This window comes from Hemiscyllium ocellatum, chromosome 28, assembly GCF_020745735.1.
Source record: "Hemiscyllium ocellatum isolate sHemOce1 chromosome 28, sHemOce1.pat.X.cur, whole genome shotgun sequence".
NCBI classification, from domain to species: domain Eukaryota; kingdom Metazoa; phylum Chordata; class Chondrichthyes; order Orectolobiformes; family Hemiscylliidae; genus Hemiscyllium; species Hemiscyllium ocellatum.
The window spans coordinates 24,450,293-24,465,051 of record NC_083428.1 but is presented as its reverse complement, the minus strand read 5'-3'; the positions used below and the strand labels follow the sequence as shown (position 1 = coordinate 24,465,051).

At 39.4% G+C, this 14,759-nt stretch overlaps 1 protein-coding gene across 1 annotated transcript; it reads right to left on the bottom strand.

Moving 5' to 3' along the window:
- Positions 1-2,067: 2,067 nt before the first annotated feature.
- Positions 2,068-12,252, bottom strand: dohh (deoxyhypusine hydroxylase/monooxygenase). The gene is made up of 4 exons (XM_060846175.1): positions 11,911-12,252; positions 11,306-11,382; positions 4,586-4,820; positions 2,068-3,017 (listed from the first exon to the last, which is right to left on the bottom strand). Exons 1-4 carry the CDS (start codon positions 12,182-12,184, stop codon positions 2,680-2,682), a joined length of 924 nt encoding a protein of 307 aa, XP_060702158.1. The 5' UTR covers positions 12,185-12,252; the 3' UTR covers positions 2,068-2,679.
- Between the last annotated feature and the right edge of the window lie 2,507 nt (positions 12,253-14,759).

Here is a 14,759-nt window from a genome sequence, read left to right as displayed (position 1 = left end):
AAATTGAGATGCATATGTATGATTGAAACCTTAATGATTTATAATGATTATAAATACATACAAGGGCAAATAATAAAAAAATTGAAGTAAAAGATATCACAGTACAGGTAGAAAAATAGTGCATACTTTTGTTATTTCTGCTTTAAATGAAGACTAGTAAATCTTCCACAATGCTGCTTTACCATATTTTAAAACTCATATATACTGCTTTGAAATTGAGCAGAAGCCAACTGAAAGAGTCACAGTAGGCCTGCAAGGGAGAATGCAGGTTGCGTAGAACTGGAACATGAATGGACTTTGAAATGGAGTACAGGGAGGTGAGCTGACAAGTGTTTTATGGAGAACACTGCGTTGCTACTGTAAATATAACTGCAGTTAATCTCATTAGATACATGTGACGATCCAAAACTAGTAAAGCAAGTTTATTTCCTCTTAGTCAAGGGTGGGTGAGGAATACAATCTTGTGTCGTCAGAAGTTTCTTTACAGCAGTATTTTTTTTATTTTGTAGCAATATTATTAGACAAAATAAGTGAGGTAAAATTGCTGATGGAGGTAGTTTCTGCAATAGCTTTGATGAAAAAATAAGTTTATGCCTGAAAAGGAAAAAGAGTCAGACTGAGGAAGAGGAAAACTGAAATGATTGCTGAAAAAAAATATTTACTATTAAATGATGTTATGATCAGGTAAGGAGGGAAAATTGGTCACTTTTTTCAACTGCTGTTTGGTTAGGCCCCACTTGGGAGTACTGTGAGCTGATCTGTGCACTGCATCTTCAGGTAGATATACTGATCTTGGAGGAAGTATAACATAGGTTTACAAGAATGATAGATGGCCTTCAGGGATCAAGTCATGAGGAATGGTTATACAAATTAGGCCTGTTTTCTCTAGAATTTAAAAGATTAAGGGTGATCTGATCAGTCAAGATATTAACTGAAAAGTCAGGATAGATAAACTATCAGGGTTGGCGGTGTTGGGGGGAGGGGAGGAATTGGAATCCATTTTTTCTGGTCACTGCTCTGCTACCCCAAGCAGCTGCTTGTACAAGTCCATTTATACATCCCTGGAACTTCTCACTGTTTTCCAAGGTGGGGAAAACAAGGCTTTCATCTCCCCAATGTGAACATGTGTGAATTAAACAGGTTATAAATACCTTCTTGCTCACTTGATTGTCTGGATTCATTGTCTTTGGATGGAGTGGTACATTTAATGCAGAGAGGTGTCTCATACCTACAATTTCGCAAAGGTTGCTTCAATCTATGGTCAGCATTGATCTCTTTTTTAAGGCACTTTACTTTATGAAGGCTTCAGGTATTGAAATCAGATGAAGTTTATTATCATGACATGACTATTCAAACAATGAAACTGCTATATTTTCCTTTTCAAAAATAGCACCTTACTTAAGGTGTTTTACATGTATATAGTCCCTCTTTAATGCTTTTAATTATAGCACATAATGAAAGGTTGCTGAATATTTTGAAGCCCACCAACTAACTCACCCCAAATAAATATTTGATGCATAAAAGCCACACTAAATTCTACTTGCATCAAAGATGGGTTTAACAGATATGAATACTTCTAAATAACCTCAAAAAAGTATTACAGACCTCACAGGTGTGATTGAATTCAGACCTCCAAGGTAGAAATACAAACACTGCATCATAACAGCTCCTCAGTTTAGCAGATATACACGACGGAGGTTAATTAAAGATACCCTCATCTGGGATTATTTGAATATAATGGGGCAAGCCAAAAACAACTGAAGGCACAGGAAGCTATTCTTCTGAAACCAGGGCTGCCAATAGTATCTCATAGAATAGTTCCAGTACAGAGGAAGTATTTGACGTGACCTCTATACCAACTTCCTACAACAGCAACACAGCTCTAAAATGTTAGCACTTCATTGTACCATGTGGACTGTCAGCTCGGCATACACTCGATGGTTAGTGCATGTCCAGAGCTCTGATATATATAATTAAGATATAAGCAAATTCAATTTTAAATAATTATAAACAGTCAAGATAAAACACCAAGCGACTGGTTTATTTTGTTAAATTTCTTTAGTGAAGACAAGTTTATATTCGACAAACCCAGCCATACAATATTTAATCGTCAAAATCATGTAACTTATAGTACTTCCCTAATCAACTGGATTAACTAAGTTTAAACCAAAACAAAAATACCATAAATGTTTGAAATGTGAAAGAAGCAGAAATCTTAAAAATAATCAGTGAATGCCGTCCCAACTTGAATATTTCCAGCACTAAAGATTTTAAATCATTTTTAAAAAAATTTTTAAACTGATGGAGGGATCATGCTCTTACCAAGTCATGACAAATCTGGTGTTCACTTACTAATTTACACAATATTGCTGGTGTGATAAGATTTGACATCCTAAATAGCCTGAAGCTAGCAGGTAATAATACTTAAATGAAATCCAAAGTGATGTTTTAGAAGACTAAACTTGAATCAAGCATTTTGTTAAATATTAATTTGTCATATGTACAAAATAAATAAAGCATGATGTATCTCATTACATATTCTACATTACTTGGAATTAAACAACATAGGGGAAAGTGGCATCAGAAAATGCACAACTTCAGCACAGAAGAAAATAACATCTGTGATTAGTGCACTCAACATCAAGTTTTGACAATCTTTCAACAGTTCAAGAAACTCCATTAAGGCAATGTTCTATTCCCGGACTCCGTTTTTTGCAATTTAATCAATGTATCTGCATACTGAAACTCTGGACTATTTTCGTATTCAAGCATGTCCAGTGCTACCTCACAACTCTCCTTCACAACACGTTCTTCATCATGTAGATATTCTTTCAATATTTCCACACATGGTTCTTTGGCAATCGATCCTAAAGCTTCTGCGCACTCATGACGGACCATGGGATTTTCATCCAGTTTTTTCAATGCAGTTATAAGTTGTGGAATACTGGCATCATGCTGCATTTGGCCAAAGACATAGCCAATTTCGTGACGAAACAAGGCACTTTCACACTGCAAACCTGAGGGAAATATACATAAGATGAAATATCTTCACCCAAATGCAAATCAAAATAGCAAATACTTCGAAAAGATCTGGCAAAATTAAGACTGGAAAATCTACTGATTAAGCTATAAGCCAACTTCCTGATATATAATTATTCGTTAGTAGAGAACTTGAGCATGGTTTAAGATTTTTGACTCACATTCATCACGACAATTCACAAGAATATAAATTCAAGCCAGAAACCAACACTCGGACTGCATGAGAGAAGACTGGTGATTGGTTGGCAAGTGAACTCATTGTAGATCTGTTGCCATGGAGAATGCGCTCATTAATACTGAATCAGTTAACATTCCGGGCTGGTTTAAATTTTAAACCAGGCAAGATGACTCCCATTGGTCAGGGCTGTCATCTATTTTGTTGAGATGGAACAGGCATTGTGCACGCCTTTTTCTCTTATCTGCAATAAAGTACACTGAGTATTAATATATGCTTCACCTAGCATATGCAAGTGAAACTTGAAGGGTCCTTCCAATGGTATTACCATCACTGAATCATCCACAAACATCATGGAAAGTTACCAGAAATTGAACTGTGTCTGTGATATAAATGCTATGGTTACAAGAGTGGGTAAAAGGCAAGGAATCCTCTGGGTAATTCACACCACTGCCTGTCTATTATCAGCAAGGCATGAAACTTGCGTGCAATGCAACTGTCTTTCCTAATCTGGGGGAGAGCAACTTGAACAACACTGAAGCAGCTGAACACTACCCAGGACCAAGCAGCATGGCACTCTATTCAGTACCCTCAACATTCATTCCGTCCAGTACCAAAGCACAGTGGGAGCACTGTGTACTTCTATAAGATACATTGGAGCAACAAATCCAGACTCCTTTGACACTGCCCTAATCCACAACCATCACCACCTGGAAGGAGAAGAACAGATTGGTGGGAATACCATCACCTCCAAGGTGTCTGCCAAGGCATATATTGCTGCTCTTTCACGATCATCGATTCAAAATCCTGGAACTTCCTTTCAAATGCACTGTGGACGTACCTACAAACCAAAGTCCACAGTAGTTCAAGATAGTAGCTCACCCACATTTTTTAGATTACTTACAGTGTGGAAACAGGCCCTTCGGCCCAACAAGTCCACACCGACCCGCCGAAGCGCAACCCACCCATACCCCTACATTTACCCCTTTACCTAACACTATGGACAATTCACCTAACCTGCATATCTTTGGACTGTGGGAGGAAACCGGAGCACCCGGAGGAAACCCACGCAGACACGGGGAGAACGTGCAAACTCCACACAGTCAGTCGCCTGAGGCAGGAATTGAACCCAGGTCCCTGGCGCTGTGAGGCAGCAGTGCTAACCACTGTGCCACCGTGCCGCCCTAAAGGGCTGGCTCTCTATCCTAAACAGCATCAGCTACATCTCACATATTAATAAAGAAAGAGGCTTGAACTTACAACATTGTGATTTAAAAGCTCAAAAACAATTCACAATTTTACTATGATGTGCCAAAATCAAATTCTACTGTAATCAATTGCCTAATGTAAAAGTCTCAATAAAATACATACCATCTCCTAATGCCAAGACTGCTTCTTTACTTCCAATATTCCGCAGGGCAAACATTGCTCTGTATCTGTCAAACAAGGGCAAGGATTCATCTAGGAGAGCTTCTCTTAATTTCTTAGGATCTTTCTCCAGAGCTGGGGGAGCAGGATCAATTGAACAGTATTGGCTTTCATTCTGGTCTTTATTGTTCTGAAGCCATTCAATTCGTTTAACTGCCAGCTGGCAAGTTTCAGCAACCTAAACATTTTAATACAAATAAACCATTAAAATAAAGTATAGGAGAGCCACCTAACCAGACTGTGAAGTTACCAAAATGGATCAAAAACCAGAGCCTCCAAAATCCAACATAAACCGCTGTGTGTTCTTGGCTTCACCAGAACCTCATGAGTGATTGAGTATATTACTGTTTGGACAATAATTTTCTGCAGTGGGTAGTTAACAGTTAACCTAATATTTAACTATTATGTTGGAGGCCATGATTTTGTAGTTGCTCATTCCTAAAATAAAAACAAACTGTTTAAAATTCAAAATTAGACAGAAAATTGAATATACATTTACATGGGTATTCTGCATGCTGTGTATCCTTGCTCACACACAAACTCATTTTTTTTCACTTTCCATTCAGCCTCCAACATTACCTGAAGATTGAGATCCTATGGGTTCAACAACTGAATTCAATGCTGATGACAATACACCTGTTAACTGGTCTAATCCACTCTATGTGGTGAACACAGCCTTTGTTTTCACAAATCTCATCTTAATTGTCTGCATTCATTCTATTTTCTCCTTCTGAATCTAAACTTCAATTTTCCTATTGTTAAGGCAGTTAGTTTATTTCTTATGTTTTTAGTTGTGGACTAAGATGGAAAAAAAGAACCGTTTTAAGTCTATGGTAAAAATTGCTGGACATATAAGAAGTTACTGAAACTCATTGTGTGGTGCTTAAACTGCTGCTTTGTTCAAGCAATGGAAATTGATGTTTGAGAGACTAGCATCGGAGTGTGTGCACATATGACTACCATTTAGCCAACAACTGGTTTGATTGGTTCCTTCAATCATGACCAATTGTGCTTGCCAAAGGTCATCAATTTGACAACATCGGATTGGTTCTTGAACAGCTTGACACAGTGTCTTTGGACCACTGGAAGGGCAGGTGGTGTGTATCCCTCAAAAAAAAACCTGAGGCTGCTGTAGGCAGTAACTAAGTGTGCAAGAATTGTTAGGATCATGGCAGCCATTTTTGTCACATAATAAAGCCTGGAGAACATTTTGTTTTACATTCAGTGCCTGCCCTGCTAAAAGTCTTTTTTCCCATGCGTGCAGGAGATGGTTGGCCTTGCAGCTGTGTCGATACCTGATAAACAAATTCCTCTCTTTGCATGGAGCCATTCTTCTCTTTGCAACAACCTATTGTATCTGCTTATCAGCTGCTTACCAACAATGTCCAGATATAACGCGACTGGAGCAAATGCTGGGAAAGTTGCCTTAGCTTGCTCATAATCCTGCCTAGCTAAACCTGCGATATAAGATAACATTCAGTTTTGTAGACATTACGAAATGTAGGTCTGGACAATGTAGGTAGACCTTACGACTGCCCCAAAGTTGCGTAATTAATGGGCAGTGGGTTTGGAACATACTATATAACCTTTAATATCCTGCACTTCATCGGAATGTGTCGGAGACTTCTTCGAACAAAGACATATTCCCCATGGTCATGATAAAGCTGGTTAATTGCTCAACGTCTCCTCTCCTGACTATTTTGTTTTAAACAATTCAGCAAAAGATTTATTTTCCCCAACACTAAAAGACTTTGTAATTAGTGTTACAATCAGCCTGTGTCTTCTATAAAGAAGTAAAAGAACCTGGAGAAAGGAAATCCAAAGAATAGAAAGTCCTGATATGCCAAAATGTATATTTTAACAAACAATGAACTGGTGCTATTGAAATGCTTCCCATCATTCACAAAACTAAGGATTTTTCTGTCTGTATAAATGTGTCAGGGTTGTAAAATGGGATAAAAGTTTTAACTAGTAGAGCCATACATTGATATTTCATAGCTTTACCTGAAATTAGAATTTGCTTATTTTTAATAAGCAACTGTTCTTGTTAACTTGACTCCAAACACATAAATCAAGTATTTTGCTTGCTTTGATTAAAGCTTTTGAGGTGACCCCAGGAGTCATTGGGAATGATAATCAGCACACTTTCCAAAAGGGAAAGTAACACCATAAACATTTTAAATATATGGGACAATACTATGGCTATAAAAGATGCAGGTTGTCCTTTTTTTAAGCAAAGAGAGGTTGAGACAGAGGTGACAATCAGTCTGCTTCAAGTCAACAAAGTAAACAGGGACCTTTTAATAAACATTGGAACAACAGAAGCAGCCTGAATGGGTGGTCCAACCTCCCATAGAAACAGGATTTTAGTTTTAGCTTTCAGTAGCAGCTTTCACAACCTCAACTGCTACACCTCTTAGAATCACAGAATCCCCTCCAGGTGGAAGCAGGCCATTTGGCGATCAAATCCACATTGACTCTCTCAATAGCATCCCATCCAAACCCACCCCTTACTTCTGTAAACCTGCATTTCCCATGGCTAATCCACGCAGCCTGCACATCCCTTGAAACTACAGGCAATTTAGCACGGACAATCCACCTATCCTGCACATCTTTGGATTGTGACAGGAAGCCAGGGCAGCCTGCAGAAAACCACAAAGATATGGACAGAATTTGCAAACTCCACACAAAAGAGTCACCCAAGGCTAAAATCGAACCTGTGTCCCTGGCATCGAGGCAACAGTGCTAACCACTGATCCATCCTTAAGGTTTTAGCTGTAGCAAAGACCAAAGTTCTCTTGCTGCTGCTAATATTGCATGCGAGACCATCTATTTTATTGAATTTGCCTTTGCCAGGGGTATGCTTATGGATGTTACTATATGAGAACAGTTAATAAGCAGTTTATTACTTTAAAATATTTCAATAGGGTAACAGTTAAGCCAATATTTTTATTTTGTCTGCATTTTAACTATAGTATATGAATAAAATGTGTTTTGCTTCAAGCCTGATAGCATGACCAATCAAATTGCATCAGGAATGCAACACCTGGCACTTGTCCTTAAAATAAGAAAAAAATTAGGGTCCTTGACATGTTTTGAGGGGATATGATCTTGTCCATAAAAAATGGGAAAAGCAAAGCAGACTTGGTATCCAATCTGACCAATGTTGTATAAAACAACTGCACCTCTTTGCTGTTATATTTAAAAGTTATCTGCCAAACCTTGTGGTGTTGAACAGAAATGTCAATTCCTTACTGCCTGATAGGACTGCAAAAGAACTTGTCGAAATCTTCCAATTAAGACTTATTTTTGAAAGCCACATTGCTGTTAAAGAAACTTACTACCATTGCCTTGGCTAGTAACAACTTTCCCAAATTCTGGAGATGTAACTGCATTTCACATTTAGACCAGATACAAACACATTTGAAATCGAATTACATCATGAAGATTTTTCTGGAAACTGAAATCTGTACACTACTGTTATCATTTAGCATTCTGAAGAGAGAATGGAGACTTGAATTTTTCACTCCAGTCTGAAGGCAACTGTGAAGGTTCCTTCATTACCTTGGCTCATCCAATCTGAACACAGTAATTTGGAAATTATGCACTGTAGTAACCTGAAGATAGATACAGAAATCAATAACTTTCAGCATAATCCCAAACATAAAGGAGAAAGCTGTTAGACTAGCAGATCTTTGTCACACTTCGGAAGCCTGTTGTACACCTATAAGTAGAATTGATTAAGCAAAATAATACTTTTTAAGGGGAGTGATAAATAGGGAAACCAGGAGAATATTTTAGATAAAGATTATTTAATTCCAACTTAACCTTTTCATTATAATGGCTCGAAAGCAATGAAAGCAATGGATTAATATAAACTGATATAACACTGTTAGTTTCTCCCACTCTGGATTTCCAACTTCTAACAAATTAGATGTTCATCCAATTATTTTTCATCTCTTAATTGTTTGCTTTTGTTGTTGAAAGGCTTCCATTTGCCTTCATGATAAATCCTGGACTTGGTTTGCTTTTGTTAGCATTTTCTGACATTTCAAGATCAGAGGTGACCAATCTTTCAAAGCTTAAGAGCTGGAGATGCATTGGGGAAATACGAGGAGTGTTCTACCCCTCTTTTCTAGTTTCTACAAGAAATTAACTGGGTTACCGGCTGGTCCAGTTCTAAATTCCAATAGATGTAATCTAGAACAGTGGTTGGCAGTTTTTGTAGAGAACCAAATGAGTCTCATGTCCAATGAATACTCCTACCTCAAACCCATGTCACATCAGATTTTTACTCCATGTACCCTCTGCCAGAACTGAACAAAGGCCTAATAGGAGCAGAGAAAAACATGTCACGAAAAGGAAAAATATTAGAGGGAAATTTATAATTTAAAACAATCTTGAAGCGAGTTTTGGAAATCCAGTAAAAGGAGAGAAAAATGAGTGTAACAACTTGCATATATATAGTGCTTTAAACATAAAACACTCCAAAATACTGTACACGAACACCATAAATTTTACAGTTGCACAATGAGACATGAGAATAGATGAGCAAAAGCAAACAGTCTTTTAAAGAAGAAATGAGAGGTGTAAAGAGAAAAGGTTTAGCGTTTTATGTCTTGTTGGTTGAAGGGACCAAAGGGGAGAAGAGGATTTTACTTCACTTATTGGGAGCCAACTTTTCAATTTAATGGCCATACTGTTTCTCTCACAGATGATGCTTTAAACTAAGCTTAATATTTGAAAACATTCCAGCTCTTCTGTCTCTTTAATACGACGGCTTGGCCCTCAAAATTAACTAGGTTAATGGCAGATTAGTTCTAAATTATCATAAACGTCAGCTAGATCATTGCACTTTTTTTAAAAACGAAAAATAGGGTGAAGGGGATACAGAACTTTATGCAGGTTAGGCCACAGTCAGTTTTGGATAGCATCAAGCTTATGAAGAGTAGAATGCAAAAAGGTAAACAGGAATGAAGATGGAGGACAGGAAAAAAATTGTGGCTACAAGAGCTTCTCTTATTTTGAGGTATCTTAGGTGTTGGAGATGATTTCTTCAAATTCCAAGAACAGTAATTACTGTTTTTTTAGGTTGTTGCATTGTCTTGGAACTTTGGGGAAAAAGATCAAAACACTGGCTCACCAGATGAGACTGATGTTTATGGTGGGAATCCTGAGGGACAGGATTTACATGTATTTAGAAAAGCAAGGACTGATTAGGAAATAGTCAACATGGCTTCGTGCATGAGAAATTATTTCTCACAAACTACGTAGAGTTTTTTAAAAAAGTAACAAAGAGGATTGACGAAGGCAGAGTGGTAGACGTGATCTATAGGGACTTCAGCAAGGCATTCGACAAGATTCCCCATGGGAGACTGGTTAGCAAGGTTAGATCTCATGGAATACAAGGAGAACTAGCCATTTGGATACAGAACTGACTCAAAGGCAGAAGACAGTGGGTGGTGGAGAGTTGCTTTTCAAACTGGACACCTGTGACCAGTGGAGTGCCACAAGGATCAGTGCTGGGGCCACTACTTTTCATCATTTATATAAATGATTTGGATATGAACATAGGAGGCAAACTTAGTAAGTTTGCAGATGACACCAAAATTGGAGGTGTAGTGGACAGCGAAGAAGGTTACCTCAGATTACAATGGGATCTTGATCAGATGGGCCAATGAGCTGAGTAGTGGCAGATGGAGTTTAATTTATCTAAATGGGAGGTGATGCATTTTGGGAAAGCAAATCTTGGCAGGACTTATACGCTTAATAGCAAGGTCCTAGGGAGTGTTGCTGAACAAAGAGACCTTAAAGTGCAGGATCATAGTTCCTTGAAAGTAGAGTTGCAGGTAGATAGGATAGTGAAGGCAGCGTTTGGTATGCTTTCCTTTATTGGTCAGAGTATTGACTACAGGAGTGGGAAGATCATATTGAGGCTGCAAGGACATTGGTTTGACCACTTTTGGAATATTGCATACAATTCTGGTCCCCCTCCTATAGGGAGGATGTTGTAAAACTTGAGAGAGTTCAGAAATATTTTACAAGGATGGTGCCAGGGTTGGAGAGGCTGAATAGGCTGGGGTTCTTTTTCCCTGGAGCATTGGAGACTGAGGGGTGACCTTATAGAGGTTTAAAAAATCATGAGGGGCATGGATAGGGTAAATAGACAAGGCCTTTTCCCTGGGTTGGGGATGTCCAGAACTAGAGAGTGTAAGTTTAGAGTGTCAGAGGAAAGATTTAAAAAGGGACCGGGGTAACTTTTTTATGCAACAGGTACTGTGTGCATGAAATGAGTTGTCAGAGGAAGTAGAGGAGGCTGGCACAATTACGCCATTTAAAAAACATCTGGATGGGTATATCAATAGGAAGGGTTTGGAGGGATATGGATCAAGTGCTGGCAACTGGAACTTGAATAATTTAGAATATATAGTCAGCATGGACAAATTGGATGGAAGGGTCTGTATGCATTGTATGTCTCTGTGACTCTACGAGTGAGTGAAATAGTCAAGTCAGGATCAAGGGGAGCAAGGATGCAGTTTCAGCTGCAGATAAGAGGTAGGGATGCTGTTGGGTAATGATACAGAGATAGAAATAAGACAGAGATGATTGTGTCTCAAGATCATTTTAACTAATTCATAAGAAATGAAATTAAACTATCCTTACTTCTATTATTGGATCATGTGAGTAATACCTCAATGTTTCAAGGACCTCTGGTTTTCCAATAGCTCCCAGTGCTTCACCTGAAATAACAGCATAAAATGCAATTAAATGGATCTGACATTTTTCTGTTGCAGCAGATTGTGAACTGGCTGAATGACTGCAGACATCGACGTAGCTAAGGGATAGAGATCTACATGAAGCCATATTTGCAGCATTTTCCTGCAGGGTTCATTTTTAAATTGATGATTTTATTAGTTACTTAACAGCAACGCTGTTTCGCTCACAGACGATGTTTGAATTAAGCTTGGAATAATTGGAACAGAATTGGGAAAAAGTCATGTTTACTGCCCCTTTAATATGACTGCTCAATAAAAGTATTTTTTTAAATGACAGCTGGTCTCTGGAAATTAGGTGGGTTATTGGCTGGCCTTGTTCTAAATTCTAATAAACATCATCTAGTTCTTTGCCAGCGCCTTTTAAAATAAAATTCCACATTTCCTGCAACTACAAGTATTTAGGCTTGATATCAGAATCGTAGACACAGCTTTTAAATGGTCTATTTCGAGCCTCTCGGCGCTTTTAAGGTCGGTCGGGCGCCGATGCATCACCTGCTTCGTGTCTGACCATCGGCTCCTGGCTGTGGTCCTGTAGTACCCGGGTCAGGATGGGGATAGCCCGCTGGTCCTGCATCTGGCCCAGGCAGTAGGCCAACTCGTGCTTCAGCAGCGCCGACTCGTCCCCGAAGCCCCTGGAGATCCACTCGATAGCCAGCGGGCCGCCCAGGTTCCGGAGGGTGAAAAGCGCACGGAAACGCTCCTTCAGCGGCCTCGACACATCCACCAAGATCCGCCCGATCGCCTCCACCGCCTTGTCGTCCCACATTGTGAACCGGGCGCCGCGACTCCTTTCACACCCGGATGACCGACACCAGCCACCACGTGACTCCAAATCACCCATCATCCTCTGGGGCCCATTGGGCCAATCCATGGGGGTAGAGTGGGCGGGGGGATCCCGGGTGAATCCATTGTACGGGACTGGTGGGTGGAATTGAAGATACAGAGAAAATATGCTACAAATCACAGCGGGTCAGGTAGCATCCACGGAGAGAGAGCAAGCTAATGTTTCGAGTTCTGACGACTCCATCGAGCTGACGTGGTGTAACTTCTTCCTCCGTTTTCTGATCAACCTGTTCAGATACATTGTTACACACTTCTGGAGACAGTGGGTCTTGTTCCAGTGAACAGTATTAGCCTAACAGCAGGGACACCAGCGCTATATCACTACTGTGCCTTGTGTGGCGTTGAAGCACGTTCTCCGACACCTGGGAAAATTATCTTAAATTCAGTACATACAAAAGCTCGTTAAAATACTTTGTGCAAGTGTGTTCATTTATAAAATGCAGCCTAAAGGCTGGGTAGAACGAGATTCCACTCTGGCACATGAATATCCCTCAATGACTGGTGTTTTGTCCCATCTTAGCTACATAAGCCTCCAAAGCAACTCAAGTAAAATTGGTTAAGTTATTTGCGTGATGTTAACATACAGTCCAAATCTTCCATGCATAGTGGAAAAAGGCAGGACACTATTGCTCACTTATTCTTCATTCCAAACTGATACTCAGTCCGGCGAAAGTTTGGACGATCCCTAGATTAGGCTTACTTCATATTGATTAAAGTAGTAGTTGTCACATAGGTTAGAGGACTATACTACATTGCATGATGAGCTTTGATCTGGCAGATGGTGTACAGTCATCAGTAGACTGGACATTGCAAAATATGTCTACCAGTCATCTAGAAGAACAAGGGAGGTAGGCAGGTAAATATCATGACTTGGAACTATAACACTGTTCCTTCACTATCATTGGTTCAACGTCCTGGGACTCCCATACAGCACAACAATGTACCTACATGAGTAGGGCAGCAACTGTTCAGACGACAGCTCACCGTCACCTTCTGGAGGGCAATTAGGGATGTACAACAAATGCTAGCTTTGTGAATGACGCTCACATGCTTTGAAAAATTAAAAAGGAAAACCATCATAGTTTAAAAATTGAAATTTGACACATGCAATACTTAAATACCGTCTTCCTCATCTTTGTGACATCCCTACATGCTCCACAGCCAATAAATATTTCTGAAATGTAGCCACTTTTTTTAATGATAAATATAACAATATATGTAGAAGCTGTTTGTTCAATGACATTGCTCCACCTTCCCAAGTATTTTATAAACTTCACTCTCTAAACAATGGGTGGTCCTCTTAAGTTTAAAAAAAAGTTTCAGGAATCTCCAACAAACTTTGAGGTTCAATTATATAGCTTGCTAGGTTGCAAAGCAATCTAAAATGAATAAAAGTCCATTAGTTCTAGACACAGACCCAGTCATTCTGAAGTTAGGCCTCAAAAGCTATTTTTCAAAGAAATCACAATGGCTAGATGAAATACTATACTTACAAGTTAATCATAAATTTTGAACACACTGAAAAACCCATTCTTTACTCAAAAACCAGAAATCTAAATGTTAAAATAAATATCAAAATATATATGTATTGTTGTTGTGGAATCCTCCAGCCTCTTCCACCATCCTGCACATCAGAACCTGATTACCCTGGTTGCCTGAGTGAGCCCTCTCCACCACCAGGACCTGAAAACCATATCAGTGCAGAGGCAAATTCTTAAACCTTGGCTCCCCGGCAACTGCTGCTACTCCTGACAGGAGAGAGTTCCAACATGAGGTGACCATATCACAACCTGGATTAAGATTAGATTAGATTACTTAGTGTGGAAACAGGCCCTTCGGCCAAACAAGTCCACACCGACCTGCCGAAGCGCAACCCATCCAGACCTATTCCCCTACATTTACCCCTGCCCCTAACACTACGGGCAATTTAGCATGGCCAATTCACCTGATCTGCACATTTTTTTAGACTGTGGGAGGAAACCGGAGCACCCGGAGAAAACCCACACAGACACAGGGAGAATGTGCAAACTCCACACAGTCAGTCACCTGAGGCGGGAATTGAACCCGGGTCTCTGGCGCTGTGAGGCAGCAGTGCTAACCACTGTGCCACCCACAACTAGATTAGTATCCTGTAGTTACATTCTCATTTAAAATAAATTCTCCACTTGAAATAAATCTACTCCACTTACTCCAGCCAAACCCCTAAAACAGTTAACTAATCCTAACCTTTTACATACCACATATACTCGTGTAATAGTTTAACTTTTTAGAATAATTTTTAAGTTTAAAATCTATGTAGTTGACTATTACATGGATACTGCTTTTGAGGGGCTGAAATTCATGCTCCAGTCCAAAATACCGTATAATTAAACCAACTGATTTCTAAATGAATAAATAAAAAAACGAATTTCAGTAATATGATTGTATTTCATGAATGCTACAGAGGAACTGAGTTCAGCTGAGCTGCACGCAAAGGAAGGTTGTCACCCGACTCTGAC